Raw genomic sequence first — 14,655 nt, 5'->3', positions numbered from 1 at the left:
CATTTTTTGTATAAAATGGCTTGTAAATGTGAAAGCAGTTGTAAATACTGGGAGCAAAAAGCAGAATTTGGCAAATGAGTTTGCTGGGAATACTGGGAATTACAGCACTGCTGTGGAGGTGACAAGAACAAGATTGATCAAGCAAGCACAGCAAAAATACATGTGGAAAGTTGTGAAGAAAAGCAGTGAGTCCAGCTTGAGCCAGGAGGAGGTTGAGCTAGAAGTCAGAGAAAGCAAAAGATAGTGTCAGAACAGAAATTGTGCGATGTTCGAGCAAAGAGCAGATGGGTGAGGTGGAAGGGGATGTGCTAAATATAAGCGATGACAAAAGGATAAATTGGTACAGACACCTTAAGACAGCTGGGAATATGTAACTTGGGCACAGTCTGTACGGATGTGAAGCCAGAGCTGGAAGACAAGGGAAATGCAGATAGCAAGTGACATGTAGCGTTCCCTTTCCCAGTTTGCAAGGACAGCGGGTACAGCAGTGACAGCCAGGGCCAGGAGTCAGCGACAGGAGCAGCGTTGGCATCTGCAGCTTGGCCAGATCCTTCCCCTGGCAGGTACAACTGATGGTGGCCACTCCAGTGGTGTGGACTCCAACAGGAGAAGGCTTATACCATGTGCCTGAGTGCTATCAGACTACTGAAAGGTTCCTCTGTCCCATTATCTCCTGAGCAGATGGCATTGTAACAACCACTACGTAGAATCATAGAATACATTCAGTTGGAAGGGACATCAAAGCCCTCCCAACCCCTGCCATGGGCTGGCTGCCCCTCACCAGCTCAGGCTGCCCAGGCCCCATCTGACCTGGCCCTGGGCACCTCCAGGGATGGGGCACCCACAGCTCTCTGGGCAGCAGTGCCAGGGCTTCACCACCCTTTGAGTGAAGAATTACCTCCTAGCATCTAACCTAAATCTCCCCACTTCTAGTTTAAAGCAGTTCTCTCTTGTCCTCCTGCTATCTGATCATGTAAAAAGTCGCTTTGAGACAATGAATGTGAAGTAAATTATTACTGTTTTGCTTTTGTCAGATAGTAGGTTCTTCTCAATCCCAGTGTAGTTTAGGGTGCAATCACTTTCTGTGTTTCAGACAGGCTGTTTGCAGCACAAGCCTAAGATAAAAACCTCTCCCTGAAAAAAAAACTCGGTGTTCAGGCTGACTCAGTGCAAGAGGCCATCAAATAATGCTGCGTTGAGCACCAAGTGACATTTTTCTTGCTTTGAAAAGCAAAGGCCACGATGTCTGGAGCAATACTCTGTGTGACAGTGCCCCAAAGTCGAGCATGTTTGCTTTGGTTCAAGGGTGGCAAGAGGCAAGGTCTCCTGGGGCAGTGTGGCTCTTCCAAAACAAGCCTCCCCTTGCCAGAGACCTCGGCATTGCTGCCCTGTTCTGGTATCATCTGTGCTGTTTATTTATTTCAGGCTGCACAATCCTGACATTTTGGCTTTCTTAAGCCACGCCGCTCCCGAGTACTGAGGACCTCAGTCTTGTTCTTGCTCAGTATCACTGCTTGTGTCTCTTGCATTAATTTGGGAGGATGCTGGTCCTTCACCAGCTGCAAAATGCTTTAAATTGACCCCAGGATCTATTTGCATAATGATCCGATCCATTTAGTGCTAAAATCAGAAGCAGTCTCCTTGGAAGTTAATAGCCCATTTGGGCTCTTTGTGCACCTTGTTAACTTCATGAAGGCACACAGCAGAAGACGTTCTGTGTTTGTGTTTGTAGTCTCAAGCTGCATAATTTGTTGTGACACAAGTGCTTTCTGTTGTAACATATCGGCTGTTTTCTGCATTCTGGGAGATTGATGATTAGCAAGTATTCACAGAGCAACTTGTGTTTTAGTCTAATCAGGGAAACAAGTAATTATTTTTCTCAAGAGTGTAGCAGTGATTTGAGTGTTTTCACAGTGTGACAGGCACCTTGATAAACCCAATTAGTGAAATACTTGTATTCTAGTATTCTACATTCTTCACATTTCTGACCTTTTTTTTCTTTTTTTTTTTCTTCCCAAAGACACCATTTTTGCGTTTTTGTCTCTCTGGGGATTCTTAACAAAGAAGGAAAACTGTGGTTCTACTGCTGGGAGGATTTTTCCTGATCCTGGGGGAATCCATTCTGGAAGCTTGATCCAAAGGATAGCTGCCTCCAATTACCACTCTGCACATTGCTGTGGGTGTTTGGTTACAATCAAGACTGGAGGTTTGATGACAGCCAAAAGTACCAGCAAGGAAACCTCAGATGGTTCAGGCTAAAGCATGCACGGGTTCAGGATAACCTGGATTTAAGTCAGCAGAACACTTACAGGGCTAATTAGGACCGTGACCTTGAAAAGACATTTTCCAGTACTGTTCACTTAGGTTGAAGCTAGAGACAGAGGAAGGTATGCACTTCTCATTATGAGTGCTACTCCTAAGTTTTCCAAAAGTGCCAAGTACAGTGGCTTTGAAAAGTATTTTAGAGAGCTGACAAAGTGTTTAAAGCAGATGATTCATAACAGGCTGTACTAAAACAAACAAAAAAAACCTCAAAACAATCGGAGTGGTCATTAATTTGTGAGATGAGTAGGCAGCACTCACCAAGCAAGTGGTGCACTGCCTGTTTCCCAGCCTGCCTCCAAACATCTGCACACCTCACAAGCAAGAGTAGTGTGATGCTCCCAAAGTGACCCTCTGCTCTGCACTGCAGAAGAATGATGGTGATGTTACAGGCTGGAATGGAGTAGCAGAAGGTGAGTTAATGGAAGGTGAAATCCCATGCTTAAAACTACTTCTGCTGTGCTTTCTTTGTGAGGCCCTGCAAACCCATGGGGTGGTCTTTCTCTTTTCATTCCTCTGCCTGTATGCTTGGCTGAATCCCAGTGACTGAGCTGGAAGAAAGACCTTAGAATTTGCTGGGGTGGAGGAGAATCCAGAGAGCCTGGGAGACACCTGATGTCCTCAGGCACTGATGTACCCTCTCTAATACCCACAAACGAGTCAAGCAAGGCTCATCTTTCCCTCAAGTTCTGAAATAGCCATGGGAGCCCTTCATGGCAAGATGCCCATGGCAGGAACCAGTCAGAACCTCCTTCTCCCTGATGGCAATCAAGGAAGCGATGAACAGGAGACTTTCCAAATGTCTTTATAACAAGGAAAACTTGGGATTTATGGTGATAACTAATGTTTTCTGCAATATGCGTCAACCTGATTAATTTCTTTCTAAATTTATAGCTTGCATGTCCTTTAATCTATCTTGTGCCATAGCAACAATAACAAGCTGATTGCTGTACCATTTCAATCAGCATCAGTGGCAGTGAACAGATGTATCACTGCCTCAACAATAGCGTAGGTTTTTTTGTTTTTGAAAAAACGTTACTTAGGCCTTTTACTCCAGTCACAGACATTATCTTTTTGTTTTCTGAACTTCTGGTGAAGGAGAGCTAACAAAGTGCTATATAACGCTTTGTGTTTAATGGAACTTGTGGTAAAAAGGATTGAAAAGCAATACAAGCAGAAAGGGAAATAATCTTGTTTTCAGCTCTCATTCCTTGATTTGTCCTTCTACATCCATTACTATGCTATAACATATCCTCTTTCATTTTCAATGAAAAGAAATCAGGCAAACAGAAGAAAACATCACCCATGCGCCTGGTGTTTTCTTGTTGCACTTTGTTTACTTGTGTTTTCAACTTTTTTTTGGTTAGATCAGTTTTGTTGCAGTCAGTGAGTTCTCAGTTTCCTGTTCCCCAGACACATCCCCCTGGTTTATTTCTCCCTATCTGGGTTTCAGTTTGTTGCTAGACTGCCCTTGACAGATCTGTGAGGCTGAGTGGTTGTCGAGAAAGACAGTGCAAGTTTCCAAAATTGCTTTTTGAATTAGAAGCTGCCTGGTCTGCTTTCATGAAGATACACTGAGGACATGATCCTGTAGAAATCAGCCTGGCTCAGTACCTTTCATTATGTAGTTGCTATCAATGAATTCAAGTATTATATCTAGTTTTATTAAGCTCCAGAATTCCAGGGCGGGATTTTTAGCCATTCTTCGCTGAATATTCAAGGGAAAAAAAAGAAAAATCTTTGGTGTGTGTATAAGATCTACTTTTCTCAGTGCTTTGAGTGTGTAGTGCTTAGTTTCAGGTCTATTACTCAGCTCCAAACTAGATATTGCTGAGAAAAAGCATCTGCCATGAACTCTGTGAGGCAAGCAGACACCTCCCTGCAAGGGAGCCATTAGGAGAAAATCACTGTTTGCCAGGGGTCAGACCATGGTTTCCTTAGCAGAATAAAGGAAGAACAGCTGCTCTGGCCCATGGTAGGGAGGGGACTGCTGTGCACACTGTGGTGCTGCCTGGCCTCCATCCCATCCTTTTCTTGGTCCTTGGGGGCAGGAGGAACTTGCTGCATCTGAATGTTAGTTTAACCCAGAGAATAAGTGATTTTATTAGCTGTAAGGACCAGAGATAGCTTTTTCGATTTACCCATGCTGGAATACGTGTGACTTGTTGTCCTGCTTCTCTTCCTCTATGAAGGTGGCTGAAGGCATCACCTGCCTGCATGCGAGGCTGTCACCAAGCCACTCCCAAGGACAAGGGCAGGAGAGCAGTGGGGCCTCCGTTGTCCCACTCTCCTCTTCCACTTGTTGGGGGCTCCTGGCCCTTTGTGTCGAGCTGGACATCCCATCACCATTGCTTCTGAGACACAACTAGCTTTGCGTCTTCATCTCCATGAGCAGTACTTCCCAAACTGCCAGGCTGGCATGGCCAGACATCTGCCATGCACCACCCTACCACTGAGATTCCCCCTTTGGACCCTTTTCCAGGCTCTTCTTATTGCCCTTCCCTAGTTCTGCTGTTTCATTCATTCAAGTTGTAGTCTTCATTTCCCCAGAGATCTCCTCGCACTCCTGCTTTCATTGTTCTGTCTGTTGCAGAAATGCAGATTATCGTCTCAAGGGCTCAAGTGGAGTCCAAATTCACTCTGAACTTCATTTCCTCAGGTTTGTTTGTTTGTTTCTTTTCATAAGAAACCAACCAAACACTCTATCAGAAAACTCATCTTCCTACTCAGTTTCTTCTGGGTGAAAGGAAAGGCCATGTGGTTTATCAACCACACCACGTCTTTTATCTTCCCTTGTATTACAAATTCTCTGAGGAAAAAATTGTCTTTGTTTTCTCTCTTCTGTATTGTAAAATATTGGCCCCATCAAAATTAGTTATTGATTGCAATGTTTTTCCCTAGAAAAGGCAATGACAGAAACTTTAAGCTTGCATTGAAAAATTGGGGTTAAAAAATGAAGTTTCTGGGAGACGTTCTGAAAGATAAGACGTGTTCAGATGAGTTAGTTTTTGTTCTACAGTACCAAGAAAATGGACGTAATATTTTACTTAACATCTTCTGAATCCTAACAAACCTATTTCTATAAGGAGAAAAGAGATACTTCTAATTTTTGTCAGTTTTTGGATGAAAACATACAGACATATCAGTGTACCTCCAAAAAATTCTGTCCTCCCAAATCAACCATATTATATTCAGTAATGATGTAGAGGGATGGGGGATTTGAGATAAATTGTAGGTAGTGGTCTACCTACCTTTTTTTTTTTTTTTTTTCCCCAGAAAGGAAAAAAAAAAAGGTCTAGAGCAACTGTTATCTTCCAGAGATCTCATGCTTTTAATGATCCATTGTCCCTTTGCTTCTTTGTGCGCTGTTCAGAAAAAGAAACAAGCGAACAAAAGCAAGTGGCTAGATTAAGACTAAAGTAGAAAAAGAAAAATAAATAAATAAAACCCAAACCCAGAGTATTTACCCAGTTTTCATCTTTGATCTTTTATTTTACTCTTTTACAATGGTGTGCTTTTTCTTTTTTTTTTTTTTTCTGAGCGATGGCCAAAATGACAGGAAAAAAAACGTAGCTTGGCTTCTTAGAGCTTGTCTAACACTGCAATTTCAAGCTTAATGTAGCTATGGACTTGCTAGGCAAAGCAGGCCAAAAAAGTAAAGCTGGTTTTATTTTTGTTTATGATTGCCATGGAGAATTGTTGGTGTTCTTTTCCTTGATTCCTTGTGGTATGCCCAGCTCTCAGTAATCCCTGGCCTGACTTCACAGGGACAGCTCAGCGGAGGATCTGTCCCCAGTGTCTGTTAACTTCATGGTGTTGACGTGAGCTTGTTGTTGTGTGTCCTGAGCAGTGCAGCATGTACACAGCTTCACAGCTGCACGTTCATCTTCATCAGAGGCTGCCCCAACCTCGGCGATGTTGGGTCTCCTTGACCAGAAGCAGCACGTTTCGTTCAGCACATCTACTGTTGCAAGAAGGACGAAGTCCATCTTGTTTCAGAGCAAATTCTCTGTAGGAATCACGTGTTACTTCTGTCAGATGCTGGTGCTTTTGGCACAGGATCTCAAACCCACAGCCTGTTCCTGCTGTTAGACTACAGCCCTCTGGTGGTACATGACCACTGCTTAACCACGGAGCCGAAACAGCCCTGGGCCCTGGGTGCTCTTTCTGGTGCTGCCTGCAGGGATAGCAATATCCCTGCTCTCTAAGTTCATACATGAAACATGGCACAGCTATTTTGTAAATTCCCTTAGAGACAGCTGCCCTGATCTGGGGGTCAGGCAGAACAGCATCTGAACAAACCTCCTGTTTTTGACAACAGTAGTATTCAGTGTTATGTGGTCCACTGGGCTAGGCATGGTGCCCTTTGCTTCACTCAGACAGGGTAAAAATAAACTGTACTGCAGTGTGCTGGACATCATCCACTAGAGATCAATTTCTAAAGCAAATAGGAAGACTACACATAAGGGTGCTTACAAGTGGGAGTGTGTGGCACTTACAGGATTGGGAGAGGTCTCAGAAGTCGCTGTCAGGGCCCTGGGGACACTAAGGGGTCCTCTTGTTTGTGTCCCCCTGGAAATTAGCAGCAAGCTCTCATCATTCCTATGGCTGGAGGAATGAAACCTCTCGCAGCCCTGAGTGTTGTTTGCTTAGCCTGATCTGTAAGTGCTTCAGTGACAGATTTTGCAGCCTTTTATTCTGGTGCTTCATTATTCATCCTGCTAGACCACTTTCCACATAACTCGTTTGTATCTTAAATTACACAGTTTAAACCCATTATTTCTTGTTCTATTCACTATGGATGTGGAAAAGAAACCTTTTTTTTTTTTTTTTCCTATATAATGGACTCTTTCTTATTTGAAGTTACATCCCTTTGAGTCTTCCTTAAAGCTAATCAGCCTCAATTCATCTCGTCTCTCTCATTAGTCATGTTCATGTTCACGGAGAAGATGTGCCCTGAATGCCTTGCACCACCGCTCTTTTCAGCCATGCGATGTGACGCGGCCTTTTGAGCATCAATTCTCTGCATGAAGAATAACCTCAATTCTCAGCATGAAAAATAATCTCAATTTCTGCCTAATGAGACCTTGCCATGAAATGCGCATTTGGAATTTCATTAGCATGCACTGCTCTGAAGTTTCATTCTGGACTAAAGGAACAGGATACTTTGGGCTATTAGTGTCAGGCTCTGAATAAAACAAAGCAACTTCAAAGGACAGCAAGAGAGAACAGAGTGTAAAGCCCTACCAGTGTCTGGGATCAGTTCATGGCAGCTAAGTAGGTAGACCAACGAGCTGTCATGGTCTTACTGAGAAAATAGCAGGAAGAGGTTTTGTTTGGATGGTTGTGTTGTGTTTTGTGTGTTTGGTTTAAATTGGTTTGATTTAGCATGAGAAACTTGTGTTGGCGGAGCTGAACAGTGAGGAGCACATGCAGGTTGGTGGCACTGGTAAAATATGCTGATGTTGTACATAAGGGTTATAGCCAATTTAGACTGCGAGGGAGTTCATGGCAGTACAAGCAATTAAAGAGGAAGCAAAGCACTCACTGCATCAGGGCTTTATTGAGCTGTGCAGCAGTAGGTAAACACTTGTTCTGGGGCGATAATGATGTATCATAGAGCACATTTACAATGCAAAGAGCCAGCCTTCAGATTTTGTTCTCGCAGGAACAAGGCGCGTACACTGGGAACAAAGAAGGAAAGATAGGAAACGTTTCTTATTGTTACTTTTTATTGATATTGTGGGCAATGGGTAAAAAAGATTCTCTCTATATAAGTGATTTTTTGCTACATGCACACTGATAAAAATCTAGGAAGCTTCCAAGCAGCAGTTTGTCAGACATTTCATTAATGTGTTTATTGATAATCTTTTGGTCTTTGAGCCATCACTTAAGGATCTCTTTGTATGAAATTCACCTTGGTGGTCCATTAGATGAGCCAAATAATTCAGTGCATAGCAGGAGTAGATTGATTTTTCCATATTGCTTTTGACATTCTTGGTTTGAAAAGAAACAGGGTAACATCTGCAGTCTCGGCCAAGCTGTTTTTGTCTTTCAGGTTGTATCACTCTGGTTTGCTGCATTGGACCAACTGTGAGCTCTCTGGAGGCCAGAATGTCTCCTCATGCTCCCTCACCAAAAGTCAGAGCCTCTGTCAGAGGAAGCCATGAGCACAACACATGAGCCATGCATACTTGCTTTGCCCACAGTAAAGCAATGTCTGTAGCAAGCCAGCAGAGAAACAACCCAAGGTGAGACTTTACTGAGTCAGGAATCCCACTTGGAGAAATGCAGCCTGTAGCAGAACATGACATTTTTGTGTCTATTGCCTAGAGAGTTAAGGTTCATGTTTAGTGTAGAGTCAGTGCTGCTCCCAGCCTCAGGAGGCATGGGAGTGTTCTCTCAAAGGCTATTTCTGTTCTGATAGGATACCTAAGGGACGTGGTTTAGTGCTAAGGGACAAGGTTTAGTGAGGAGATGCTGGTGGTAGGTGGACGGTTGGCTGGGATGATCTCAGGGGTCTTTTCCAGCCTTGGTAATTCTATGATTCTAAAGCTTAAAAATCTCTTGCCATAAAAACATAGTGCCTACAGTCCAGCAGAATCTGCTTTCTGATCTCTTCTGGAAGACTAACTCTGTAAAAACATCAGCAGCTGCTGCATTGTTTGGCTGGGCTGGCTTGTCTCGCCACAGAGCTGCAAATATTTGCGTGTTGGTGCTGTGTGGAAGGCTTGCTTTCTGTACAACATGAAGATCCCAAATATATATTTATATATATATATAAATATGTATATATATATATATAAAAAACTATCTGTTTTGTTGTTTAACTATTTCAGAGGCTGTGTACAGAGCTCAATGATGTGTGCACAAACCCTATTTTGATTTTCTGAAAGATCACTTGATCTTCCCCTATTTGCATTTCCAAATAATCTGAAGCAGAATGGGAAAGATGAGGAAAACCTCTAATGGGCTTTTTATTCCTCTAGGTACGGATTTGATTACACAGCTGATGAATTTCAGAATCACCTGAGCACCCAGCATCTTTCTTCTCTGCGCCTGCTGTCATTAAGGCCACTCTCTATTAAGGTCACTCTCTATTAAGGTTTCAAGATATATGATCTAAATATCCATACTAGATGTGTCCGTTAAAAAGTGAAAAAGTGACTTAAATGTAAATGAATTATTAACAGAGATGTCAATATTGGACTGTCTTGGTGTTGGGCTTCTTGGCTGTGTGAGTGCTTCTGGAGGAAGAAAAAACTGTGTACGAAGAGGTAAAGACTTCAGAAGAAAAAGTTACAGGAAGTACATCTATCTCTATTAGAGAAACTAAAGCCTCTCTGGGAATGGTGGCATGTGAGGGGGGTTAAAGGGATGAAAGGAAGGATGGTGATTCCCCATGAGGTAACTTGATGTCTGCCATGCCACGAAGGGACATGGCACTTAGCTACTCCTCAGTTGGACTACCAACTCTTTAAAGTATGCCTGTGATCCTCCTGCTTTCATGCCTCTTATGCTTGGTAAACTTAACGCACAGGAAAGGCTGATGTGATGAAGTATGAGGTGAGAACCAAATAGCCAAATTTTGTAGTTGGAGCAGGAGCCATGCTGACCTTTTTATAAACCATAATGTAATCCCAAACAACTGCAAAACTGCCAAATAACAAAAATCAAGCTGTTCCATCCACTCGGACCAAAATCCTGGCTCAGCAGGAGGCCTGTACACAGTGCCTGGAGACAACAACAAAGGACAAAGCTCTCCCCTGCAACACAGCCAGGACAGGCTTTGAACTCAGCCTCTGAAACTGCAAAGCGCTCATTTTGTTGTCCATGGATAATCCACCAGGCAAAAGCTGGACACTGCTGTCTTTTATTCTGCCTATGCAATTGCAACGCTCTAAAAGAAAGCTCTTCTGAACTGCTGACGCCTGGACGGGCAGCCCCAAGGCGGGGCCATTGGGATTTATTTAGTTCACTGCTGCAGATGATGCCTTTAGTGCCACAAACCGCCCTGGAGACAAGTCCTAATCATCTGGGGGGTGATTATGGTCAATTCTTCCTCCCCAAACCCCCCAGACACAAATCAGATCCAAACTGGAGAGACAGGCAGGCACGGAAGAGGGGACACCGGCACCGCACAGCCCCCCCGAAGCCATGTACAGGAGCAGCTTCCTCCGCGAGGTTCGCAAGGAGAAGTACGAGCGTTCGGACGCCTACGATGAGCTGCGGGGCTCCCCCGAATTTGACAGCTTGGCCCAAGCCCAAGGCCTGGAGAACCTGCAGGAACTCAACGAGCGCTTCGCCAGCTACATCAACAGGGCGCGCGTGCTGGAGCAGCGCAACACCATCCTGCGCAAGCAGCTGGAGACCTTCCAGCGCATGGATGAGCTGGTGGGCTTGGACGAAGCCTTCGCCGGGCAGATCGAGTTCAACCGCCAACGAATGCGGGAGCTGGCGTCCGACCGGGCCAAGCTGGAGCGGGAGGAGAAGGATGCGCAGCGCATGCTTGATGAGTACCGCAACAAGTAAGGCTGGAGGAGGGAGGGAGGAGGTAGTATTGCTTCTGTAGTTGTGTCCTAAGGGTAGGTTTGGTCGCTGGCTGCTTCTCTTGCATGGTGATGTCTCTCCTCGTGTTTCAGACTTGTAGCCAGGGATGGCATGCAGTGTGTAGGGAGCACCAGCTCTGCTCTTCATGCTGTCCCTGCTACCAGGGGGGCAGTGTTCCTTCACCATGGCACACGCTGTCATTTCTTAGCTTTAGCAGTGCTGTGCTCTGAGCTGCCAACAGGGAAAAGACCAATTAGAAAACCATCCTGGCACAAAATGAGGCATGTGTCTGAATGGCAGAGAGTTACAAGACTCCAAACACTTCCTGAAACGTTTAGGACATCTCTAAGAAACTCTTATTATTTACAGGTGTTGTAAATCACCTGGACCAGCCTCTATGGATGCAGGATGAAAAAAGAGAAAATAATTATTTTTCTTGGTATGTGAGAGGGATTTGCTTAGTTAACTTCCTTTTTTTTCCTCGCGTCCCAATATTTCTGGCACATGCTACTTAACCAATACCTGTCAGAAAATTTTCCTCAAACTTCATTTCTCTTTAGCTTCATTGGTACTTTAAATAAGAGCAGGAGAATTACGGGCTGAAGCATGGAAGTGCCTCCAGACACACGTACTCCCTTCTCTTCAGCAGCGGCCAGTTTCGGCCATGTTGCCTAATTACTTCTACAACAAGACCTGGTGAATGTTGCTGATAAAAGGACTGACAATGGAAGAGAAGGGAAAATTTGGCAGCAGTATACAAGCTGAAGTGAAACTTTTCACTTTCCCACCAAAAGGTGAGAGAGGAACACCATGTAAGCTACTCTGGGTTAGAAACACTTCTTACTGACAAGGATAGGAAGGAGGCAAGTGAAGTATTTTCAAGAAATGGTCTTGATAAAAACACAGCTGCTCCCAGGCAGTGCTCACTGAAGTCACCAAAAACATTTTTAAGAAGGAAGGGGATGAATCAGCTGGAGCAGCACTGTCTTGCTGCTGCAGAAATATATGAGTCACTTGAGATTTCATCCCTTTTCACCACCACAGACTTTGGTCTGACCTTAGCCAAATCACATAATTTTTCAATTTGTTCCTCTATGGATTTCCCTCTCCTCTGGACTAGCAAGTATAAGATTGTTGTATTTCCCTTCAGTTTCTACAATTGTTTGGGTTTGTTTGGGTTTTCTTTGCACAGTTGGGAAGAGCCAGAAAGCAGGTGTGAGGCAATTGGCAACGTGACCATCTGCATCTTGATGCCGTGGTTTGATGATCCATCGCTCCCAGCAGCCATAACCACCCTAACAAGTGCTCATCCTGCCCTCCCGAGCCCAGCATGCTGCTCTGCAGTGCTGCCACAGCTATTCATGGGGCAAAAAATGAGCCAGTCAAAATAAATAAATATCAGTAGCTCCAACCCAGTACCAGCGAGCTGCCACACAAAGAGCTTGTGGGAACTGTGGCACAAATAAATTCCCAACCCTCATCTCTGTTTCTCATCTGCAACAACAAAGGACAACCCATGAAGGTGCACTGAGGCTTAATGCTGGAAGTGGTCAGAAATTCATGACTCCCTGGCTGTGAGTCAATGAGTAATGAGTGCCAGATTAGGCAGTTCTGTATTCCAATAAGCGTGAGCAGGAAATTCAACTAAGAGCCAATGGTGTAATTTAGCTGTCAACTTTGATACTTTTTTGTATGTTTTAATTAAGCAGTGTCTATGAGATTTTGACTAAACTCAGTGCCAGCTACATATTAGTTAAAAATATGTGCAAAATGGACAGAAATACCTTTTGATAGATTCCTGCATCCAACTTTATGCTTTGTGGGTTAGTGACCTGTACAGCTCCCCATCAGCAGGATCTGACACAGCATCACTTGCTTTTTGTTAGCGGTGTTTTGCATAGGCTGTGAATGAGTGTGAAGAATGCAAGGCTCTGGAGGTCATAAATACTCATAGAAAGCACTGTACTTTTAGAAAATGAGGTTTAGGACCTGGTACAGTGGTAGTTAGTGATTTCTCAGAAAAATTAGTTGGTGTCTCATCACACAGCCCTGGGATGTTCACTCAGCATCAGTAATCAGAAGTGAAAAAGAAACTCTGGGATAATCAAAGGCAATCTGGTCAAAAAGCAGCCACTGCCCTTCCATTGCAATGGCCTTCTATATCTGTAGCTTTGAAATTTGAACTTCTGTTGGTTTGGATGTAGCCAAGGGACATGATTTAGCAGAGGCTTGTTAGAGTAATACGGTTAGGTTGTGGTTGGACTCGATGATCTTTGAGGTCTTTTTCAACCTGAGCAATTCTAAGGTGAATTTGGGCTTTGTTTATCCCCTTTTGGAAGCTGTTGTATTTGACTTGCAGAACAGGTGTGAAAGCTTTTCAACGACTGGTTGGATTTAAAAAAAGGTCAGTGCCCTAGCACTGTGCATCCTGAGTGCTCACCCTATTTGCAGCTCACAGCCATCCTGACACTTGTGCTTTCTGCTCCTCAAATATGGAGTGATAACCATCTGTGCTATGTTGGGGCTGTGCCACGTGCCTGCAGCCAGAAGTCAAAGCTCCTGCTTTGCAGTGCTCCAGCACTCCTACCTGCCTGTGCTTTCAGTCAGCAGAAGAACAGCGTAGGGGTTTCTTGATTCGTTTTGGAACATAAAGCACTGACTTCTGGTGTGCTAGGATTGATAACATCTCTTAGAGAGTAATCATAGAATCATATCATAGAATCATAGAATGCCCTGGGTTGAAAAGGACCACAATGATCATCTGGTTTCAACCCCCTGCTATGTGCAGGGTCGCCAACCAGCAGACCAGGCTGCCCAGAGCCACATCCAGCCTGGCCTTGAATGCCTCCAGGGATGGGGCATCCACAGCCTCCTTGGGCAACCTGTTCTAGTGTGTCTGTGCTTTTCACTAAGACAAAGAGTTTTAGCTCTCACAACACATTCTTTTTACTCACATTCATCATTAGGGAAATAGATTTATAATACATACAGTACACTCTGCAACCACTTTGTCTGTAAAATTAGAGGTATGCGAACCACTGCAAAGTATATCCTAGGTTTAAATTTATTTTTAAACCCTCTGTAGGCACGTCCATAGCTTTTCACTTCAATGTGAATAGTTCAGATTGTGCCAGGGGAGAATTTGTTCCCTTGAAGTTAGAAAAAAGCACAGTGAGGAACTGTTTGGATGCGACTCATAAAAGGGCTAATTATGCTAATTTTTATAGAGCATCGTTATTACAGCAGCGGTACATCTGTTTGTGGGAAAGGACTGTATTTCTCTCTCTGCAATATCTGGAAAGATGCTGAAGCCCAGATTTTAGCACCGTTGGCTGAGCAGAATTAATTAATTTCAGGAATTAAAAGTCTTGCTAATCGATCATTCCATTTAAAATTCATTCAGTGCTAATTTTGTGGGTTTTGCATGCTGTGTGATTCCCTGGAAGTCACCAGACATAGAAATGGGCACTTGATTCTCTTACCTGCACTGTTATGCCCAGACAAGCTGACACCCAATGGGGCTGCAGTATAGAAACTACACCGATGAGGGGAAATGAAGGCAGGTAACACAGCACCAGAGCTGGGAACCTCTGAGCTGATGATGCCTGATGAGCACTGGCAAAGCTGTCTTCAAGCCTTGTCAGCAGAGGTTGTCTCTGCACTGCTGCCACTACTCTGGCCATAGTTTTATCCTGCAGGTGGTCCTGTCTGCCTCCACGCACTCCTCAGAGTGCTGAAATCTTGCACTTTAGCAGCTTTGTAATAACGCAGGTAGCAATCTGT

At 44.1% G+C, this 14,655-nt stretch overlaps 1 protein-coding gene across 1 annotated transcript in view; it reads left to right on the top strand.

Annotated features, from left to right (window-relative positions):
* The first annotated feature begins 1,961 nt into the window (after positions 1-1,961).
* The window catches only part of BFSP1 (beaded filament structural protein 1), a 31,175-nt gene continuing 18,481 nt past the window's right edge, over positions 1,962-14,655 (top strand). Inside the window, exons 1-3 of the mRNA XM_085218748.1 lie at positions 1,962-2,735; positions 8,381-8,573; positions 9,312-10,850. Of these exons, the coding sequence (XP_085074874.1) occupies positions 10,480-10,850 (371 nt within the window). The 5' untranslated portion in view covers positions 1,962-2,735; positions 8,381-8,573; positions 9,312-10,479. The remainder of the gene's footprint in view (positions 2,736-8,380; positions 8,574-9,311; positions 10,851-14,655) is intronic.

This window comes from Meleagris gallopavo, chromosome 2 (genome assembly GCF_905368555.1).
Source record: "Meleagris gallopavo chromosome 2, MGAL_WU_HG_1.1, whole genome shotgun sequence".
NCBI classification, from domain to species: Eukaryota; Metazoa; Chordata; class Aves; order Galliformes; family Phasianidae; genus Meleagris; species Meleagris gallopavo.
Note: the sequence above shows the minus strand (reverse complement) of the source record. Positions and strands in the feature narration are given on the sequence as shown.